Below are 23,062 nucleotides of genomic sequence, written 5' to 3'. Positions count from 1 at the left end.
TTCATGGAGGTGACTCTGCAAGGCTCCTGTAGGAGCAGCAAATGATAACTAGTAAGACACTGAGGGAGATACAGACTTTCATGGAGGTGACTCTGCAAGGCTCCTGCAGGAGCAGCAAAAGACAACTAGTAAGACACTGAGGGAGATACAGACTTTCATGGAGGTGACTCTGCAAGGCTCCTGCAGGAGCAGCAATAGACAACTAGCAAGACACTGAGGGAGATACAGACTTTCATGGAAGTGACTCTGCGAGGCTCCTGCAGGAGCAGCAAAAGACAACTAGCAAGACACTGAGGGAGATACAGACTTTCATGGAAGTGACTCTGCGAGGCTCCTGCAGGAGCAGCAAAAGACAACTAGCAAGACACTGAGGGAGATACAGACTTTCATGGAGGTGACTCTGCAAGGCTCCTGCAGGAGCACCACAAGACAGCTAGTAAGACACTGAGGGAGATGCAGACATTCATGGAGGTGACTCTGCAAGGCTCCTGCAGGAGCACCACAAGACAGCTAGTAAGACACTGAGGGAGATACAGACATTCATGGAGGTGACTCTGCAAGGCTCCTGTAGGAGCAGCAAATGATAACTAGTAAGACACTGAGGGAGATACAGACTTTCATGGAGGTGACTCTGCGAGGCTCCTGCAGGAGCACCACAAGACAGCTAGTAAGACACTGAGGGAGATACAGACATTCATGGAGGTGACTCTGCAAGGCTCCTGTAGGAGCAGCAAATGATAACTAGTAAGACACTGAGGGAGATACAGACTTTCATGGAAGTGACTCTGCGAGGCTCCTGCAGGAGCAGCAAAAGACAACTAGCAAGACACTGAGGGAGATACAGACTTTCATGGAGGTGACTCTGCAAGGCTCCTGCAGGAGCAGCAAAAGACAGCTAGTAAGACACTGAGGGAGATACAGACTTTCATGGAGGTGACTCTGCGAGGCTCCTGCAGGAGCAGCAAAAGACAACAGGTAAGACACTGAGGGAGATACAGACTTTCAGGTCTCAGACATGTGAAGTATTTCATATGCAATGAATTAGAAAGAAAATCAATGTGAAGTAAACGAGAGGAGTTGTCTGTTGTGACTAATTAAAACATGTAAACATGAGTCCGTCTTACCATCATACCGTCTCTCTTTATCTTTGTCTAAACCCTTGTACTTAAGCTTAAGTGTCTGTGCACTATGTGACCCTGGCACACAATCCCACACCCTAGCTAGACACTAGGCGCACTTTGTTGAAGATGGTTTATGGTCTTTCAAATATAGGCACATGTTTGAACATAACCTCATGGCATAAAGACACTGAAACAGTAAGTTAAAGAAGATCTTGCACACAGTGACGAGTAGGTATGCTTATTAATGCAATAGCAGTCAGTGCAAAGTCACTGAGTGAAAGGAAGCAATAGACGGCTCCATGGGATATCCCTCCTTGTCACTGTGGTCCTCATGTCTTCATCTTTTGGCTTTATCTTTTCAAATGAATGCATTATGGTAGTTATAGTCTTGGCTGAGCTGATGGAATTCAGGCACCAAAAGATTGTTGAATGAGGCCTGGCACTCAACACCATCTGTTCCAGTGACAGACAACCACATCATCTCCCTACTAAAGGCTGTAGGGTTGGCCTCACAACAAAACAGTACAACCCGTGCCAGCTGACTGGCTGCAGGACTCAGACACTGCCAGGCGTGTTTTCAAGGATGGTTGTTTTGAGGACAGGTGGTATTCTTGATGTTAACGAATAATGCGCTCTTGTTGTCTACTGACCTCAGCAGAGTGAAGTGGAGTGAGTACATAACTGCAGCCGGAGTAAGCGTGCTGATGATGTATTTTTGTGGCCCACAGGAACTACTGGCTGCTCACCCTCCTGGCGGTTGGAGGAGATGGCTTCGACATGACCAGGTAAAGCTGCATCTAGTGCGCTGCAACCCACCACTTCCCCCAGGTCCATCTGGCTGATCATATGATTTCAAGAGTGTTTACTTTAGCATATGTTTAGCCTGTTACAGAATAATCGATTTCATGTACATATTTTTTATAGTCTATCAACTTTACTTACCACAAACAAGGAGGTCCTATGTGTATAGATTTATGAAATCCAATGACAGTCACTTGCTCCTCTTGAAGTTGCCTCACCCAACACAAATGCTTCAAAATAGCTGGTGTTATTGATTTGACCTTCAGATGTAACAATGTAACAGGGAAGAGGTGTGGTGCCGCGGCCAGGGCGACTGACTCCGGAATCTGGGGATCACGGTTCGATCCCCGGCGCCGGCGGCAGATTAGCCCAGCACCATGTGACTCTAGGCAATAGCTTGCTTAATCTTCCTGACGGCCCCCAGCGCCTAGAGACCCTTACGGGTGATTGTTCGCGCTTTATAAATGTGGATTATTATTATGACAATGTCATCATCACATGTTTTTGCCATCTGTTTCGAATTTCACTGTAATATTTCAATAACAAGTTAATGTTTAGCAGCTAATCAATCACCAAAAGGCAGCAGGATTATAGAGGGCTGTGGATTAAACAGTAAAATACAAAGATACAACGAAAATCAGACTTTCAAATAAAGCACACATTCCTTTCACATTTCTTTAACTCTTGATGTCGTTTCATTACGCTTGCAATATTCTAATATTGTCAACAGGTTTTATCTAGTTAAGTAAAGGGAGGAAATTGAAGGACCTAATCTTCAGGTTGAAAACCTAAAAAGATTCTGAGCAGACTCCCAGAGCCATCTGTCTGTACAAACAAAAAACGCGCAAACGTTTTACTTCCAAAGAGAACCCAAGCCATTCAGATTTTGGCTGTATGTTGGCCGCGTTTTTGTTTTTTCCTTGTAGGGGAACCTGGCTTCCCCCCCGCTTTTATTTATTTCTCTCATATTAGGTTAGGCGCTTGGCGACATTTAACTTTTTTAATTAATTCTTAGAACTGTGTTTGGCCCCTTCCATTCTAGGCTGCTTTCTGCCTCCCTAGTGCCCTATCCAACATAGCTCATTCTGAATAGTATGAAGAGTAGCTGTGCTGTGTTTCAGTTGTGTTTTATCCCCGTCTGGTTCATTTTATTTTATTTGGTCCTGCTGGTACTTGGCTAACACAAGATTCCTGAAATGCACCTTGACCGCGTGGCCTATTTAATGGGCATGAGTGCATAGCCTATGCAGCCCTTTGTATGGTCACACTGTATGCAATCCCATCCACATGCTATCTCAGTGAAGGCGGCAAACTCCATACTTGTTGCCATGAGAACACAGAATCTCTTATGTTCTGGGACAATTGCTTGAACTCAGAGCCACCTTTGTTCTGTACTTCTACAGGAAAATGCCATCTCTGCCGTGGCTCATTTGAAACTATTAATTCCTTGTGCTCCTTAAAAGACCGATTTGGGAAAAAGGGGGTGGTGATGGACAGAGTTTCTGAATGATGCAGAATACTCTTACCAAGTCAAGAGATCATGGTTTTAATCCATCACCGTTTTTTAGCTCACTGCACCATCCCAGCTCAGAACCTGGCTACATGCAAATTAGTCTGTACCTGTCCCAGTGCATGATGGGAACAGGGCAAACCAAACTACCAAGCCAATTCTTATACTGGGAAGGAAACAAGCTTCCGGGGACCGGTTTCTGGCATCACAGCCTTCGTCGGCCCGGCTTGCCTGAATCCTGATGGTGCAATGAGCAAGGGACTCACGTCTGAGCATACCCTCCCACACTGAGTGTGGATAAAATCGATTTGGGAAAAAGGGGGTGGTGATGGACAGAGTTTCTGAATGATGCAGAATACTCTTACCAAGTCAAGAGATTAAAAGACCACCACACACCTTCACCTTCACCTGACTCTTCCTCTTTTAAGTCGCCCTACTACTTCCACAGATAGCTGATCACATCATCCACTTCGAGTGGCTACCTGCTGAAGCTAAGGAAGAACTACGATCAGCCCTGTGCTCACATCCCTCATCAATATCTTGATCGAAACCTCAACCTTCCCGGATAGTTCTAAGCACGAAAAACTCATTGCCCTCCTTAAGAACCATCAGCCGACCCAAGTGAACTCAGCAACTACCATCGCACAGTTCCCATTCCTAGCCAAAGTCCTGTAGAAGGCGATCAACAAGCAACTCTCCAGCCACATAGAATCTCACCAACTACTGGATAGCAAGCCATCGAGCTTATGGATCAACTACAGCACCAAAACAACCCTCATCATGGCTACAGACGACATCCAGGCCATCCTCACCATAGAAGACATTGAAGCACTCATCATGCTCAACCTCTCCACAGCCTTTGACACCATCTCTTACCACATAGTTGTCTCAAGAATACATCACACAGGAACAAAAGGACCATCACTAAAAAAGATAACCTCAGTTCTTACAAGCAGAACCCAGAGAGTAAGGTTCCAACCATACACCGCGGAAACCAAGAAACTTATCTGCTTAGTCCCACATGGCGTTACAACAAACAAATGATGGGCGGAATGCTGACAATGCAGACAATCTCCCCCAGTCAAGAGATCTGGGTTAAATCCATCGTTCTTTTGCCCACTACACCACCCCAGTTTAGACATGGCCATATGCAAATCAGTCTTGACCCTGTGCCTCATGGGAACAGTCCAGCCCGAACTGCCAAGCCATGTCTTCCCTGGACCGGAATCAAGCATCCTAGGACCGGTTTCTGGCTATCAGCCGTCATCAGCCAGGATAGCTTGACTCCAGTGGCGTAGTGAGCACGGGTCCCACGTCTGGGAATACCCATCCCACTTAGGGCGAAAAGCGTTACAACAAACAAATGATGGACGGAATGCTGACAATGCAGACATTCTCCCCCAGTCAAGAGTTCTGGGTTAATCCCACATGGATCGTCACTCAGGCCAACTCTCTTCAACATATACACGACACCACTCGCAAACATCATCAGAACCCAAGGGTTCAATGTCATCTGCTATGCCGATGACACGCAACTCATCCTTTCCTTGATGGATGACTCCAACACCATCAAAAACAACTGCATGAACAGCATGGCGAACTGGATAAAATAGCTATGCTTGATGCTCGAAACAGACATTACAGAAGTTCTGATCTTCAGGAACAAGAATTCACCCTGGGATTCCTCCTGGTGGCCCACACATATTCCATCGGATCACGCCAAAAACCTAGGTCTCATCCTGGACAACAAACTCACCATGGCATCACAGATTAATGCCGTCACCTCCTCGTGTTTCCTCATAGTACAAATGCTGCGTAAAATCTTCAAGTGGCTTCCCTAGACAACCAGAAGTACTGTCACATAAGCCCTCATTATGAGCAGACTAGACTACGGCAACTCACTCTATGCCGGAAGCTCAACCCACCTCATACGGAGACTCCGGACCATTCAGAATTCCACCAACAGACTCATCCTCGACCTCCCACATCTCACCTCACGAAGCTTAATTGGCTCCCCATCCAGAAGCGCAGTCAGTTAAAACTTCTCACCTAGGCATTCAAGGCTCTTCATAACATAGGACCTGCCTACCTCAACCACTGCTTACACTTCTACCATCCCACCAGACAGCTGTGCTCAGCATCACTCAAACTCGCCACACACCCTGCGGAGTCACAGAAGCGAGAAGATCTGGAACAACCTCCACCAACACATCAGGGCCTCCTCTTCACTTCTCAAATTCCGCAGGAAGCTGAAGGTATGACATTTCAACTAACCCTGCAGTACATCGAAGACACAGCCAGGTATAAACTTGTCCTACTCAGCTGCTCAACGCCTCCCCTTGTGGGTGATAAGTGCGCATAACAAATCAGCATAACATAACATAACATTCTCCACTTTCGCCTCTCCAATCCTGTCCTGGTCAAGCGTCAACAGTTCCATATTTCAGTGGATCTTGCCACTGTGTCCGGTTACTTTCAAGCAGTGCTGACATTTACAGAACACCGCCAACCCGCGCGCAATGTTCACCCTCAATTCCATTGTTTCCTGAACACGCTATCAGCCTTTAGAGGAGCAGAATAGAATTGATGAAAATCATTTTCTTCGGATGCTTATAGGCCCTGAGTAAGGCTATTAAAAAATCAAGAGCTACCTCCTTAGGAAAGTGTGTTACGAAAGTTGCAATTCCACTTTTGCGCCTTTGAAACTGTTAAAGACCTCACAGTGGCTGACTCTAGCTTCAATTTGTGCTTTGAAAATCCTGTGAAACAATCTGATTTCCTTTTTGAAACTACTGAGTCCATTAGAGCAGCCTTTGCTCTAGTACTGGTTCGGCCTCTGTTCTTAGTTACGGTAGGTCTATCCTCCTCCTTCCTCTTCTTGCACAGGGTTCTCCCTCCCACCCGGGCTCTGCTAAGATTCGTATAGTCGCATCAATGCTGACCAACCCTTGATAGTTTTCTGTGTAGATCAGTGCTGTCCCTGGAAACTGATGATGGTTCTCACTCTCTTGAAAATGGTCCTCTTTCCGGCACTGCCATTATTTCCAAAACATCTAAATGATTCAAAGAATGATTATTGCAAAGCTGCAATCCTGCATTGAACAACACAGATGCTGCTCGAACCAGCTCAGGTGGCATTCTGCCCAAGCAGTGTCACCCATCGTTTGAATTTCTCTTCTGCTTTTGACTCTGCTAAGGGCAGTGTGCTCGATTGCCCACCTCAATTATGACTGAGGCTCAGACCACCTCCACTGAACCATTTTGTTCCAATTTTAGACTTCGCCTTTGCGGAGTTACTAAGGGCTAAAATGTTGTGCTCAGACCTGATACAATCCCATAGTTGGGCTGTTTTATGCTGTGTTAATGAAACCTAGCTCCACGTCCGATTGGACAGGAATACGTTGTCTGTCTACTTGTTTCACTTTATTCAAATGTCCTTCAGCAATTGGCACATGCATGAGCCACAGTTACCCCAAAAATAGAACTACAAAAAGGAGCAGGCCCTAGCACCATAAACAAGCAAATGGGGGACACTGTTTTATCATGCCCAACTACTTTGCCTAATGGCAATTTAGAAATCGTGTTAATCCCTTTGGTTCTGGCCTTATACTCAAAGCTCAGATCAGCCATCTAATGTCCACATGCTTTCCTTGTTAAAGAGCTTGAAGAAAAATCCTCACATTGCTTCTTCCAAGCAGTCGTAAAATGATTGCTTAAGTCATAATCATATCTTGTCTTGACTATGCCAGTTTCATGTCCATCCGCCTTCCTTCTTACTCTCTCTGGTCTGTTTATACATTATTAAGAATGCACTGCACAGCTGCTTTCAAGTGCGCCTTGCAGAAGTTCAATTCGTACCCAGCAGGTGGGTCTGCACTGGCTATTGAATGAATGCCGTGGACATGCGTGGGACTGGCTGTCACTACTGGCTGTTCTGGTCCACTCTTCATGCAATTGTTCTTCAAGAAATACAGCCCTGTTTGTGGAATTTGCTCTTCCTACGTCCTTCTTCTGATGATTCCTTATTTTGTTGTTCCCAAAACACATAGGGAGATCATTTTCTTACTGCAAGCTCGAAACTATCTATTGTTTTTCATGATACCGACAACCAAGACATGTTCAGGAAACATACCATGGTGTGTCTGTTCTCCCTTTTCATTAGTGAAGTCTTGTTCCTGAACCAGGAATCAAAGCACTGGTACCTGTTGAGGTCACCGTGGACTTTATAAAATGACTGCATGCTGGTGCAATCAACCACAAGGCATATGGGCAGTTGATGGGAGGAGCATGGGTGTTTGTTCTCAGGGACATCAAAGATCATATACGAGGGGCCCACACCATCTACGTGTGACATCTGGAGAGCTCGGTGCCCTCTAAGTGCTCACATCGCCTGCTGAAAGCTGGACAGCGCTGTGTGAGCTTGGAACTAGAAAATCGTGCCTGGAAAACCAAAGTGCCAAGTGCAGAGCTCAAGAAGTTGCCCGCAACTGTGGTGAAGTGGTTTCTGTACTGCAGAACCCCTTGGCTTGCATAAGCATCTTGTTCGTGGTGAGCGAATTCACCAGTTTCGGGATCCAGAGTGGCCCGCTTCGTCGACTGCGCAACATTTCTCTTGTGCGTCATGGCAACTGTATGCTCATTGCATGCTTTGTCCTATTCATTGGTTGCGACCGTCGGAGGTGGGGGACGCACCCATTGCAGAGACTCACTCTATCTCGTGATGATTTGCGAACCTTGCGCCTGTGTGTGTGACCGAAACTGTCTCCAAAGGTCATAAGACTGACCTCCTGTTAAGAGTACAGGGACACAGCCAGCTACAAGAGTCCTGCTGACCAGTGGAAACGGGACCTGAAGTTGACCCTGCTGTTGCCTCTGTCTGACACCTTGTGAGTCCCTATGTGCCTCCCCTGAGGTCTTGGGGGGCTTTAGAAGTGAACTCCATTGGTTGACTGGGACTTAAAAGGACTAAAGTCGGAAGGTAAAATCTTTTGCACGGAACAAAGACCGGTCTGTTTTCAGCCCACGCTGTATTGTTTTTTTTCTTCTGTGCTTTGATGCTTTTCTGCTGGTTTTGTCATCTCCGTGATTATCATTGGGAAGCCACTTAATGGGGCAGCTGTTCGCTTTAGTAATCTTTTTAACATAACATAAGAGCAGAAAACAGGAGAGACTGATAGTTCTGCAGGATAGAAGGGAGGGAGTAGGAGAACACAGAAGTGACAGGGGACACAAAATAGGCTAAAAATGAAAATGAAAGGATAGAGGATATTGGGACATATGGCAGGTAGGGCAAGGCATGACCATAAATAGAAGAGAGAAATGAGGGATTGGGGGATATTACTCAAGTAAGAAATGAGAGAAAGAGTTTGCTCAGGAAGGAGGTGGGGGAGTAAGAGGATAATGGAGGAGGATTGAGAATGCAGAAGATGAAAGTACGAAATAAATATATACAGCAACCCTACCACATATACTGTATAATACAACCCACAAGAATGTGTATGTTGTCCCAGGTACAACGTTTAAAGGCAGAAATCGTATTGTCGTGTGTGATAATAGGTAAATCAGTACATATTATAGAACTGTACACTTGTGCTACCTAGAGCTGAGCTCTGAAACAGTTCCTTTGGGTTGGAAATTAACTCACATGAAGAGTGTGAAGAAATGGGGCATAAGTTATTTGTTTTGGCAAAGATCGCAAGTTGTATCACATCAGTAGCGGGCAGCTCACCCATCTCTTGTTTTATCCTTGAATTCTGGGCCTGTAGTCCTGAGTTCAAGGCAAAACTAATTGCAATTACTCATATTGAAAGACCACGACTAGGTGAGCTGCTTGTACCTCAGTGCAACTTGATAGATGTGTTATGGCTAGTAACAGAAAATGAAGGTTATCGGGGAACATGAATGTGTCAAAGATGTGAGGGAGAAGCAAAACACATCTTTTAATTACTAGACTGATGACAATTATTCATGGAGCAGGAGATTCCAGGAGTTTGTGTCAATACTGCTGCAGGCACAATGTGAGATGTGAGATTTCAGAATGAGAATGATTGTATCCTAAGAGAAGGATAGCGATGCTTCTCGGTGGCTGTGCGTGAGCGCGGGGGACTAGTTAGAGGGTTGTGCGTAGGATGGATAGGCTAGTGGCACTTCCTTCACACATAAAGTCCATTATTAGAGAAAGATCCTCGGCTGTGTCTTGGAATAACAACATTTTATCCCTCTCCAGTTTTACCACAATGGCATCCAGTTCAGCGAACAGGACCATCTTCATTGACTCTGTGATCCAGTCGCTGCGTTCCTTCAAATTTGATGGGATTGATCTGCACTTTCAGTACCCGGGGTCAGGGGTCAGTCCCCCGGAAGACAAACACAGGTTCACGCTCCTGGTGCAAGTAAGAACCTGACATGCATTGCAAGTGTCTCTGTGTCTCTTTGTTGCCACAAACCATACTATGGGGTCTGTTAGCATGGCGGTCGGAAAACCACTCTGACCGCCATGGTAGCGGGAAAACACCGCCCACCAGGACCGCGGGAAAACCGCCGCTCCAATTATTATGCTCCACAGTGGAAATCCGACCGCGGCGGTCGGATAGCGGCAGTTAACATTGTGGCGGGCGGTGCTGCCAGCAGCACAGCCGCGATGTCCAAACAAGCATGTCCTGCATGTCCCTGCACTGTGTTGCAGGCACTGCACAGTGCCTGCCACCTGGTACAGAGACATGTAGGGGGTACCATGGGTAACCCCCAGTGCACCCACACACACCCCCAACACATTATGGGTCCGCAATGAAAACCCGGAGACATTCTACGCATGCCTTTCCATGGCGGTTCCACCGTCGCGGAATGCTGGCTACCGCTGGCATCATAATCGTTCCGGCGGTGCTTGGCCCTGATCCGCCATAATTGTAGCGGTCCAGCTCCACACGCCAGGCAATCGGGCGGACTGCAACCGGCGGAAAAGTTGCTTCCGGAAAATCACACCGCTGTGGTCACAACCGCAATGCTAATCAGACCGGCGGTGTCCAGGGTTTCGATGGCGGGCGGATGTCCGCCGCCAGTCCGGCGGTTGCTACCGCCCGCCCGGCGGAGGACATCTGCCCTCCATCCTAATGGACCCCTAAGTGTCCACTAGCCACTAGCAAATTGTATCATGGAAGCAAGTGATACATTTAGTGAGATATCAGTGTCAGAAACCAAATCTTCAACATAACCTGAACTGAACGTCTGATATAAATGGTACAAAGGGATCGATATAACCAAAACCCAAAGTTGAATTTCTATATAAAATATTGTATATGAAAATATTTCGATGTAAACAAAGTGTAAACAAAACTGACAAATTAATACAAAAAACAACGAAAGTTAAATGTACACTACAGCAGTATTTAAAAAAGAAAATATCAAAACGTGCCCACACATGTTCAATATAAATACAAATAACAACTCAATATAACCAATAAAAAACAATATCAACAATACTTGAACTGGTCAGCTTCTGTGCACGCCTCTGGCAGCTTATACCTCGCACATCTGAGCCCTCTACACCCAGGTTAGAGTCCTTGAGATGTGGCATCTTGATGCAGATACATTAAGGCTCTGTTTTGCTGCTGCACGTAACTTAAGAGGCGTGGGAAGTGTGAACCCAGTGCTTACTTATATACACACATTCATCTGTCTGCGATATTTAAATGGTAATGTTTTCCCCTAGGAAATGCTGGCAGCTTTCCAGTTCGAATCTGCAAAGAGTGGAATTCCTCGCCTGATGGTCACCGCAGCTGTCTCTGCCCAGAAGGCCACCATCGAGGCTGGCTATGAAATAGCCGAGCTGTCGCAGTGAGTGGGATGGGATGGGATGAGATGGCCAGCTCTGGACTTGGAAGCCATTTGGGTAGACCTGAACGTTCTTCCCGTGGTAGCAGTACACTTTGGTGCTTGTAGGAGGGTTCTGATAATTAAACTAAGTTGACAACCTTTCAAGATAAACTTTCTGTAGGATACTTTAGGGTTCTGTGATCAAAATGTGTTATATTCCTATTTCTCAGAATTAAATATTAACTTGTGCAGCTACTATATATTATGTGCTTATATTGTTATAGCTTGAGCTCATGATTATACCACAAAAAATGCGACTCGGATATACTGATCACTAATGTTTCCGCCCGAGGGCTACCCAGCTTTGACATGTTCTTGAAGTGATCTTCCTCTGGTTAGTTATTCATTGTGCCCATTTAAACATGCCTACCACAGTACACAAGGCAGGCATGAAGGATGCTGGAACTCTGTGCAGAGTGTGGTCCAGAAACGATATCTTTTGTCAGGAACCTGGAGTATCATAGGTGGGTAATCACTGAAGTGTGTAATTAGACACTAATCTGTGTAGCTTGAGTTATGCAAATATATGTCAGAGATGTAGTCTAACCAGGGCCACTGGAATTATGCTGTAGGGGAAGGCCAAATTATAAGGCAAGGTTGAGTAAATTATGTGGCAAGAAAAGGGCATAATGAGGCACATTTTGTGATATTCATTAATTTTTAATTTTTACACTTGTTAACACTGTCTTGGCATTGGTTACACCTCAGTGGTACCAGTTTAACATCCAAATATAGTAATTAGCATCAGAAAGTGGGCCAGTGGACCTTTGCAGAGGGCTTTCTACTGCGCAACACGTGTAGCTGTGTTTTTAGTAACCATGGAACCTTTTGAATTAGAATCAATTTCTTTTGGTTGAAATCTGCAAATTATGTAATAGATGATGGATTATGTGGCAAATGTGCCAAATCTATAATTATGTGAAAAATGCTGTGGTTGCTGTAGTGTGGGAATGCGGTGAAAAAACAGGAGTATGAGCAGGATGAAGGCTGGAAACAGCTGTCTTTATTATTCCTTTAAGTTGAGCAGATAACAGAACCCAGGCACAGAGGGCACTGCACTGGAGGAAGGTCAGGCTAACAATGGAAGCCTTCCATTAACATCATTCTGAAAGGGAATGGAATGTGGATAGAGGAACACAGGGCTTAAAGGGAAGCAGACTATTAAAAGGAGTACAAAGAAACAGGTACAGCAATAAAAGTGAAGAAGAGTGAGAATACTAAATCATCTCCCTCCCCACAAAAATTAAGTCATAACAAAGTCATTAACACGTGCAGGTAACTTTGAAATCCTTTTTGTAGGCAATACCTTTGAAAGAGAGAAGGAAAGTTCATTTCAAGTTTGATAAACATTTAAATCACTGGCATGGGAAGAATTGTTGAAATCAGGCACAGAGAGATGAGGACTCACATGAGACTCAAAAAGAATGGAATCATTTTCATCACATGGCACCACCGTTTCCTTATAAATATTAGCTTGTAGGTCAGAAATGGGCACAAGTCTGCTCTTGTTCCACCACACCCTTCCCTGCAACAAAATGGCACTCTGACCTATTTTCTCAACTTTGCATGGAAGAGTGAACATGGACTCTCCTTTTCTAAATCTCGTTAGTTCTTTGATGAGGACCCATGAACCTACAGCAAAATCCTTGTCATGAACAAGCTTAAGATTGTCATAATATTGTTTTTGTTTATACTGTGCCAAAGATACTTTGTTAAGCATAGAAGAAAGAGAAGTAGCTCCTTTGTTAATGAAACCAGATTGCAGTTCTGCCAACATGGTAATAGTTTACATCTACACTTTCTACCTCTCAACAACTCAAAGGGAGTAGAACCAGTTGTTGATTGAGGAGATGTGTGATAGGCATTAAGTTTTTCTTTGAGATATAATTTAACATCCAAACCAGAAGAAAGAGCCGTTTGAGCACCTTCTTTTAAGTCTACTAGCCCATTAGCTGATGGACTATATAAAGCAACTTGAATATGTTTTATGTCACAGTCATTATGAAACTTTTTCATGGATGTTGAAACAAAATGGGTGCCATTTTCGGTTACTAGTTCCTCGGGAGTGCCCTCCAATGAAAAAACATCCTTCAGGAAAATTAAAACAGATTGAGTAGCAGCAGACTCAACAAATGAAAAGTAAATCCATTTTGAATAGTAGTCTACAAGAACTAATAAACACTTACAACAGGTGGGCAAGAGATTAAAAGGACCAGCAAAATCCAATGCAACCTTCGTCCAAGGGTTTTTGCGTAAAGGAACCGGACGAAGGGGATTTTGTTCGTTTCTCCAATGCTTGTGCGAAACAACACATTGCGGACATATCACTACAAAAGAAGAAACTTGTGCATTCATTAAGGGCCACCAGTAATTCACTCTTAGGTTTTTTACAGGTGGCAGTAATGCCTAATTGTCCTTCATGTGAAATCTGAATGAGATTATTTCTAAGAGATGAAGGAGGAATAAAACAACCATTCCTAGGACAGAGGTCATTTTCAAGAGATAACTCAGAAACAATTTGAGCAAAAGGCTTCAAATCATTAGGTAAATTGCGAAAGGGGAGCCAGCCTTTTATGATGTACTAGAAAACTTTTTAAAGAATGGTATCATGAGCAGTGCCATTTACCCAATCATCCTCTGAAATAACCCCATTGGATGAGGATGCGGCATCAATGGTTGCTACCACCCACTCAAAATCATCTTCAGCGTCATCAGTAAAAGGTAAAGGTAGACAGGAAAGTCAGTCTGCTTGGAAATTTTAACCACCTTGTATGTACTTGATATAGAAGTTATACTCCTGTAGTTTGGATAATAAACGTACAAGTCGAGCAAAAGCTATTCCCAAACCATCCCCTTGTGATAAATAGATAAGAGGTTTATGATGAGTAAAAATAACAATATGGCTGCCCCAGAGGTAAGTTTTAAATTTATGGACAGCCCAGACATAGGCTAAGGCTTCCCTCTCAATAGTCCTGGCACTATAGTATAGCGAAAGCTACAGTAAGCTCTTTATTACCAACATTTTGTGCAAACACTGCTCCAATACCTTTCAAGCTGGCATCCACAGTAATGGAGCATTCGTGACCAGGAATAAAAGGGCTCAAGGAGGGAGCTTCAACTACAAGTTCTTTGATTGTAATAAATGCAGTTTTGATTTGTTCAGTCCAAGTAAAGTTCGAGCCTTTTTTGAGCAAGCTCCTCAAGGGCTGAATGTTGGAGGCATAATCAGCAACAAAGCGGGCATAATATTTGCATAGGCCTAGAAAAGATATTAAGACATCCTTATTAGGAGGTGGAGGTGCTTGGAGAATAGCTTCCACATTACAGATTTGATGCCATCAGGTGTTACGGTATGACCTAGGTAATCAATTTCTTCACATAAACATTTACATTTTTCCAGTTGAATAGTAATTCCTCTAAAATTGAGAATACTAAAGGCATTATGCAAAGTTTCTCAATGTTGTTCTTTAGTTTCAGTGAAAACCAGGATATCGTCCTGGAACGCTTGAACATGACTGACATCCTTGAATAAAAAATCCATTACTTTTTGAAAAACACTGGCCGCTGAAGCAAGGGCAAAAGGTAGCCGAAAGTACTTATAGGCTCCAAAGGGTGTAACAAATATAGTGAGCTCTTGGGATTGAGTACTCAAGGCTATCTGATGGTATGCAGAGTGTAAATCAATGGTGGAAAAATATTTTGCTTTACCAATGTTGGCAAGCATCTCTTGGATGTGAGGAAGAAGGTGACAATCCATGATGATCTTGATGAAGGAGAGTGAGATTACTACAGCCGCACAATCACATAATTCCAGCAGTCTTATCTTTTAAAATTGGATTAACTTCTTAAGTAGCACAAAGTGTTGGTTTGGTCAGGAATGTTTGTCTCTGTGAATACTGGCTCCACAGTGAGGCAGATTTGTCACAGTGTTCTGTTCCTTATAAATCTGCCCATTCATTTAGCTCTGGATGTTCATTAAAGTAGATTATGAGATCATTGTGGTTTTCTGTGTCTTCTTCTTCCTATTAGATCTTTAGATTTCATCAGTGTGATGACGTACGACTTCCACGGACACTGGGAAAACATGACAGCACACCACAGCCCCTTATATCTAGGGTCTGCCGACCAGGGGGACTCGGTTTACTTTAACTGCGTAAGACCCCAGTTCATACTCTGTTTCTTTAGCCCTCTCGTAGTTCTGTGCGGAGTCTCTGACCACCAACACAAATTACACGCTTCCAATTTTTGGTTCACAGGTTTATGCTATGAATTACTGGAAAAATGAAACCATCCGCAGTAAGAAACTTCTCATGGGATTCCCCACGTATGGCCGAACCTTCACGCTTACCAATACCACCAACTGCACGGTCAGCTCTCCAGCCAGTGGGGATGGATCAGCTGGACCTTACACACAAGAAGCTGGGATTCTGGCCTATTATGAGGTAATCACGTTCTCATTTCCTCCACGTTAAGCACAGACCCACAGTTTAATAAAGTTCAGTTGCCTTTTCGGATAGCTTTGCCCTATAAAAAACAATATATTCATATATATATAGTCCGTGCATGTTGTGTACAGCTATGTCATTCTACCATTTTCTGACTTTTGGTCATGCCCTGTTTGCTTTCCCTTAAAAGCTTCAAGGGGTCCATCCACAGCAGAAAACATAACAGTTCTATTTTCCTAGTCCTGCATCATCTATATTAAACATTCTAGAATATGCCTTGGTTTGATGATGTCAGCCTGGGCGTTGCTATATATTGTGACCTCATTCTCCAGAAAGCCCATTTAATATTGTTGTGATAACTGTGCTTTATGGCGTTCCACCCCGACAAGAGGGTAGCTACTACCCTCTCACCTGACGACATGTCTCTTGACAGCTGGTGGTAAGTGATCAATATGCAGCTGCTCTGACTTTCCTGAATATACTGTTCCAATTGAAAATGGGGATTTTCCTAGCTTCAGTGAAATGGAAATTTGAGATTTTATGAAAGACGAAGAAATGAGTATAATATGCAAAAAATTTTATTACTAACTACTGGCAGCATCAATAAGATGTGATTACACAAAGGTTTTATAATGTATTGAGTACTATAAAACTGCCTCTCTAAAAGCAAACGCCTTTTCTTATTGCTGACAGAGAAAGATGAATTGAAGCTTCAGGGATGAACTTATGACAATACCAAAGAGGAATTGGGGAAGAAGAACTTGAGGCTTGCCGTCAGGAGACCATAATGCCTCCAGAAAAAAATGAGGCCATGCTTCACCTGAAAAAAGGAACATACCTGAGACAGGGCAAAGAAGAATCAATAGTCTAAAAAATAAGACAACAGCGAACCTTGAAAAACAACAATTAATGAGGAATAAATAAAACAGGAACATTAAGGAGAAATAGAAACACTACAACACAACAATACACCGAAATCTGGGGGATAAAACAAGATAAGATGCAGGGTTGACACCCATAAGTGAGAAACAAAGGAAAGATGGAAGAGATCCATTTCACATAACTCATTTTCATCATACAACTACTTAAAGATTTAATTCCTTACTCTCTTTATGATCTTTCCACTCTTCACTGGTGCTCAAGGCCTCCTGTTTAAGATTCCAAACTTTGCTATTGATTAACTTGACAACATTGTGCATCACTTCTACAACTTCCTCAGGTTCATAGAATCTGCTGTCCTTCTTCCTTGTGCATCCAGGTTTTTTAATGTGGACCCAATCACCAATGTGAACAGATACAGGTTTGGTACTATTTTTAGCATCACAATAAATGTTGCTCTTCAAATGCCCTTTGGCCATGGTTTCTCATCATGCGTATCTCCCCAGTCTATATTGTTTACACAGGCTGCCTGGATCACAACCTTAAACACACAGTTGAACCTCTCAACCATTTTGTTGCCGCTAGGATTATATAGTGATGTATTTTTCAGTCTTATTCACACTTTCTCACAATACTGTGCAAAAGCATGAGATTTAAACTGCACCCAGTTATCGCTTAACACAGTCAAAGGAATCCCTTCTGAATTAAACACGTGATCCATGAAAATTAAAACTGCATTGGAATACGCATTCTGTACAACTTTGACCAAGGGCCACCTAGAGAACAAAGCCATAACCATGATAAAGTACTTTTGTAGTGGCCCTACTGGCCCCATTACATCAATAGTGATAGACTCCGAAACCAAGGATTCTTTGGGCCTAGGTTATCGCTCATAGGGGGCCTAAGAGTGTGAAAAGATATGTCTGCTCGAGAGCATTCCATGTATTCTCTGACCATATGCTCTTATATTTGTATCAAAACCTTGCTACCTAAACAATTTATTGACCACGGCTTTGGTACAATTTATGCCAAAATGGCTTTCGTGATATAGCATAAAATGTTATTACGAAGGCTATGAGAAGGAAGTATTCTTTCTCCTCTCAAAATTGTCCCGTTGTCAAAGGATAATTCAGAATGTATTTCCCAGAATGGTCTGATAGCATCTGCCTAAATTCTTTATTAGGCCACGCTCTCGCAATGAATAGAAACATTTCTTGTAGACAATATGTGATGTTACAACGCATGCGCTACAGCGCATGCGATTACAACGCGGTCGTTACAAGCCATTACATCACAGGCCGTTTCTAAGACTTGCTTTAGGGGGCGCCCTGGGTATAGAAGTAGTATAATTTACTATTCCAACTCCAGCATGTGCAACAGTAGGGAAGCTGTTATAATAGTAATTGATACTATTCCTTAGTTTAGCGCGCCCCCTACAGCATGGTCGTAGAAACGACTTGTGGTGTAATTGCTTGCGTTGTAACAACGAAGTCGTTGTTACGACAGTGTTGTAATCGCATGCGTTGTAGCGCATGCAATGTAAACGATGTTTCTCCTTGTAGTATTGCATCACTCCTATACTCCTGTTCCTATGCCGCTTTCCTCACTGCAGGTAAACTGTTATCATGTGTAAACACCAAATGAAATCCGTTACACTTTTCATCTTCACATACCTCTAGCTGCATTGGCATCCTTGAAAGAAAATCCGCCACCACGTTTTCTCTCCCTGGCATGTACACAACTTTGTAAATTAAATCCTGCATACAAAGGGAAATTCTGGCAATTCTAGCAGAAGCATTGGTGGTCCCCTCCATTGTCAATAATTTTACCAGGAATTTAAGGTCAAAGCGAATGGTAATAGGCCTCCCCCATACAAACGTTCTGAAATGCTCCAGTGCCCATGCACAGGCTAATGCCTCCTTCTGTCTATGATCTAGATGCAAATGCTAGTACACCCTCCACACCTTTTTAATTTACCTGACTCAACATGGCCCCCAGACCTTTGCTGCTTGCATCAGGTGTGACTATAAAATCAGCATTAGGGTCAAAACTCAAAACTCTGGTAGCCTCAGTTGTACCTTCTTTAATGATATCCAAGTTGTTTTTGCATTGTTGTGAACACACACATTTTGTCCCTGATTTTAGAAGTTGCCTTATGTAGAAACACTTCTCAGTGAACTTGTGAATAAATTTAGCAGGCCTAAAAAATGACCGAACATCGTCCTTACTTTTCAGTGTGGGGGCATTGTTCATGGCCTGAACTAAAATAGGTTTAGGCTTTACTCCAAATTCTTCAATGAAATGGCTAAGTATGTTTCACCTTTCTATGCAAATTTATATTTGAAAAAATCCACACTCAGTCCCTTTGGTTCAAGAATGGAAAGTACCCTATCCAGTTTTGAATCATGTTCATGTCTATTTCTACTGAAGTAAAAAACACAAAGGGATCCACCCTTATGGGAAAGTACAGAAGTGTTCCTCCAGACTACGTGTGTCTCCTACAATGGTGGAAAGCACACAGCTTTGTTTAAATACCCCTCACCCACCAAAAGGACCCTTGGTGGCATGTTTCATCATCGGGGGTCTTCCTGCCCTGCTGCGGGACGGGGTGTGCTGCGACCTACGACTACGTGGGAGCACTGACTATTGAAAAACAATACTATGTGTGGTGTAGGAGTCTGAGTGGAAGGGTCAAAAGTGAGTGAATGGTGAAAAATTTAAAAATACCTGGCTCGGTAGAAAAATAAATGTTAATGTTCCTTTGAGCTGGTATTGTTAAAAGTGGGGAATGAGATACTATGCTTTAATGAGCACTGTAGAGAAGGTACAATTAGGAAAGGAGTCCCAGTATGCATTCATTAAAAACAATACAAAACAGTGAGTAAAAGAATCAAAAATAAATCTAAAGAAACCACTTGAAAGGGTGCACCGTTATTTAATCACAATGCGCCACATAACAATGAATATCAAGCAAAAATGCACAACTTTATCCTGAAAACATTAGTGCCTCAAAGGGTGAGGGAGGAAAAGTGTCAGAGAAAGAGTGGTGCAAGGTTTGGGAAGGGATAAAGTGAAGGTCATGTGACCTTTATCAAAACAATTCAAAGTACTGGCTTCAGCACAGAGCCAGAGTATCATACAGCGAATGTTCATAAATTATGCAATGCCATGGTTTTAGAGTTTTCGTGCAAATCCATCTGGTCGGGATAGAAGCTGGCAGGCGGACAGGTTGTCGATGTTTCGACCCCAAAAAGTTTTAGGTAATAGTTAAACCTTACGGGGGGTCTTCCTCAGGACAGGGGGTATGGTAGGGAGCGGACTTCCTAGAGTTCAAGAAAAAGGATTTCAGAATTGTCTGGATAAATCCAAGGATGTTAAGAAAGGCAAACGCATATGGCAACGGGATATTACCGTGAGTGGCGTGCTAAACACGGGTCAATAGGCAAGATTACTCCATGTCAAAACGAAACATATCAGGTGAAAGCATCTGTGAAATAGATTAAAATAAAAGCGGGGCTCAGGAGACCTCGGATTTTGGGCGTGCAGTGGGCCAAGGCTGAAAAATAACTGTAGATACACTTACAAGGAAGGGCTGAAAAAATCACCGTCCTCGTTGTATCAAAACAATACTAGAGAGCCGCCGAGGAACGGTCAGCTGGATTCATTCTGAGGAATACAAAAGGAAAGGACAAGAACCCCAAATTAGCGGAAGCCGAAACCCATGATGAAGGGTTACAGCGTGCAAAACGGCAACCGTGTGGTTGTCAGGCTGCGAAATACCTGCGGGCTGTAGTGTATCTGTCGTCCCGGGGAGCTGTGCGTCTTCAAAGGCAGAAGGCCGCGTGATCTGACACACAGCTTAAATGCCGAACATGAGACGTGGCGCGCGTGCACGTTGTCTTGCGCTCAATGCGGGGACTACGAGCGAAGAAAGACTGATTAGTAATACTAAGGTAGACCGGCTTGATGGAAAAGGAGTTGCATTGAATTACGGAATTGTTCACAAAAGGACGATACATGTATCTGCATTGCAATATGCCAACGAAAACTTAAAACGAGGTGCCAAAACAGGTGTATAAAGTTAAATCAGATAACAATGGCATCATCAGCACATATTTGCGTGCGGGGTAGCCGCTCGTACCTATCGCACAGGATGGTATAGGCGCCTGGAAAAATTACTCACACAAAACATCACAGCATAAAAACACATACCAGAGAGCATGATGTGTGTCATTAAGGCCAAGGAATTAGTGTAAAAAGATGTGTGTTAAAGTACGTAGGTTGCCACATGGGGCTGTTAAAGGCAGGATTCAAAAAGGCAATAAGGCGCGTACCTCCCAAGTATAGGGGTAAAGGTGCCTGTAGCCCTTGTTAAAAATCATTAAAGAGTCAAATCTATCAAATGAAATGGCAGATTTTTAATGAGGGGTATGCTAGGGCCACGTACCACTCACACAGGAGGGTAAAGTGTCAGCATTATGCAATATGGCACAAGTTATTGAGACATGATAGCCAAATTGTATCTCTCACACAGGAGGGTCAAAACATTGGAGCCAGTGCCCACCCATACACAGCGAAAGGGTCAACAAGGTGTGTGATGTCATGGTCTAGGGGCATAGTGTAGCTAACTGTGCATAACTGCTCTCTACTTCATTCAATCCATTGGTTATTGAATCAAAAAAGGACATCCATTTGGATTCACGAGTGTCCAGTATTAATCCAATTTTGCCTCCCCGTGGTCCCAAGGTGGCTTTCTCCAGGACGACCCATTGGAAACTGTCAGGGGCATGCCCCGCTCTTTTGAAATGGTCTACCAGCAATGCACCTGCTACTTCGCAGCAAATGCGGCTGCAGTGTTGCAGTACCCTCACTTAGATCCTTTGTTGGGTTTGCCTGATGTAGATCAGGCCACAAGGGCAGATAATCCCGTAGATGACGTCGCTCGTGTTGAAATTTGTGTAGGTCCTCAGGGCAATCGTATGTTAGTTATGTTTGAATTCTTTAGTCTGGATAGTAGTAGCACACACCTTGCACTGCCCACATCTATGGTGGCCGATGATGGCTGGTAAGTTCCACAGAGATAGGACAGTCACAGGGTCAGGGGGTTCCTGAAAAGAACGGACAATATGGTCTTTAATGCTTTTGGCCTTTTTATACGAGTGCATGGGTAAACCGTCCTGTTGCAGATCGTCGGATATGAGACCCCAGTGCTTGTTAATGACTTTCTTGATTGCGTTGCTTCTGGTGGAAAAGGTTGTGACACAGATCAACCTGTAGTGAAGGCAAGGTTCTGCCTGCACACATTGCTATGTTAGCATAAGCATTTTAGAAGTTAACCGCCATCTTGCCACTTTGCTGCTTTTGCACACGACACTACACGCAACTGTTATTATAAGTAAAACTGCTTGCTTGCTTTTTCTTCACATGAGAACGGTCTGTTTTTCACATCCCTAGACTTACACCGTGACCTTAGTCTGAACACGGTGTGCAGAATCCATCAAGGTCAAATAACAATGTTTGCTGTTGAATTCAGGTTGATCGGCCCACGCTCTAGACACAACAAGCACACAGCTGCAAATATCTGAAACTCGGTTGCCTTTAATATTGCATTGCATTGCATTAATGATGCTGGCACTTGGAGAAAACCTTTCCAGACACAGAGAGCTTTGCAGATCCTATGATGTGATTCATCTAAGCTGATCTTGGAGGTATGGGGTTCCCCATTCAAACCTAGAGACCTTCTATTGTTATAAAACTAGCTTATAGCCAGGGAAAGGTGGTACACAAGGCACTATAAGACCTGTCTCCACTATCATTATAATATGATTTCTCCCTTTGTGTTTTATGGAATTGTAACAATGCTGATGGTTTTATTTCTAATCATTTGTCTGCTTATGTTAGCAAAAATACTGCATCTTAGAGCACATAGTTAAAAATAAACATTTTAAACTTTTCCATGTCTCTGACTACTCACGTTGTGGACTGATATGAGAATAAAATGAAAGAGTTTTCTTAATTCTCACCATTCCTGAGAGTACTCTAAATCGCTTGTTTTGGGTTGTCTAATCATTGGTAGCTTCGCTGTAGTACGGAGAACGAATGAGACACTGATGCTAGTCAGATAGGGGTTCTGGGTACTGAGGTGAGTTTTTTGGTACACCACAATTTGCTGAGGTCCTGGTTTCCTGTGAATAGTTCTGTGCATGAGCAGAATCCCCGCAACATCGACATGTTTCGAAGCCCTCCCCTGGCTTCTCATCAAGACCTAGAAGAGATACCTTCTACACTCAAGTCACAAAAAGGTGTGTTTACATATAATCCGAACTAAGTGGTGCACATACAATCTACATGCACAGTATACTATACCTGGAAGAATAACAACAGAGTGAAAATAACATAACACATCCAACCTGCACCATATGTGATGTTGACCT

General features: G+C 43.5%; 1 protein-coding gene across 1 annotated transcript in view; it reads left to right on the top strand.

The window, feature by feature from the left end:
• Window positions 1-23,062, top strand: part of LOC146830523 (acidic mammalian chitinase-like) — a 277,219-nt gene that overhangs the window by 176,936 nt on the left and 77,221 nt on the right. Inside the window, exons 4-8 of the mRNA XM_085604048.1 lie at window positions 1,850-1,906; window positions 9,659-9,824; window positions 11,141-11,265; window positions 15,334-15,457; window positions 15,561-15,746. Of these exons, the coding sequence (XP_085460174.1) occupies window positions 1,850-1,906; window positions 9,659-9,824; window positions 11,141-11,265; window positions 15,334-15,457; window positions 15,561-15,746 (658 nt within the window). The remainder of the gene's footprint in view (window positions 1-1,849; window positions 1,907-9,658; window positions 9,825-11,140; window positions 11,266-15,333; window positions 15,458-15,560; window positions 15,747-23,062) is intronic.

This window comes from Triturus cristatus, chromosome 5_1 (genome assembly GCF_964204655.1).
Source record: "Triturus cristatus chromosome 5_1, aTriCri1.1, whole genome shotgun sequence".
NCBI classification, from domain to species: Eukaryota; Metazoa; Chordata; class Amphibia; order Caudata; family Salamandridae; genus Triturus; species Triturus cristatus.
Note: the sequence above shows the minus strand (reverse complement) of the source record. Positions and strands in the feature narration are given on the sequence as shown.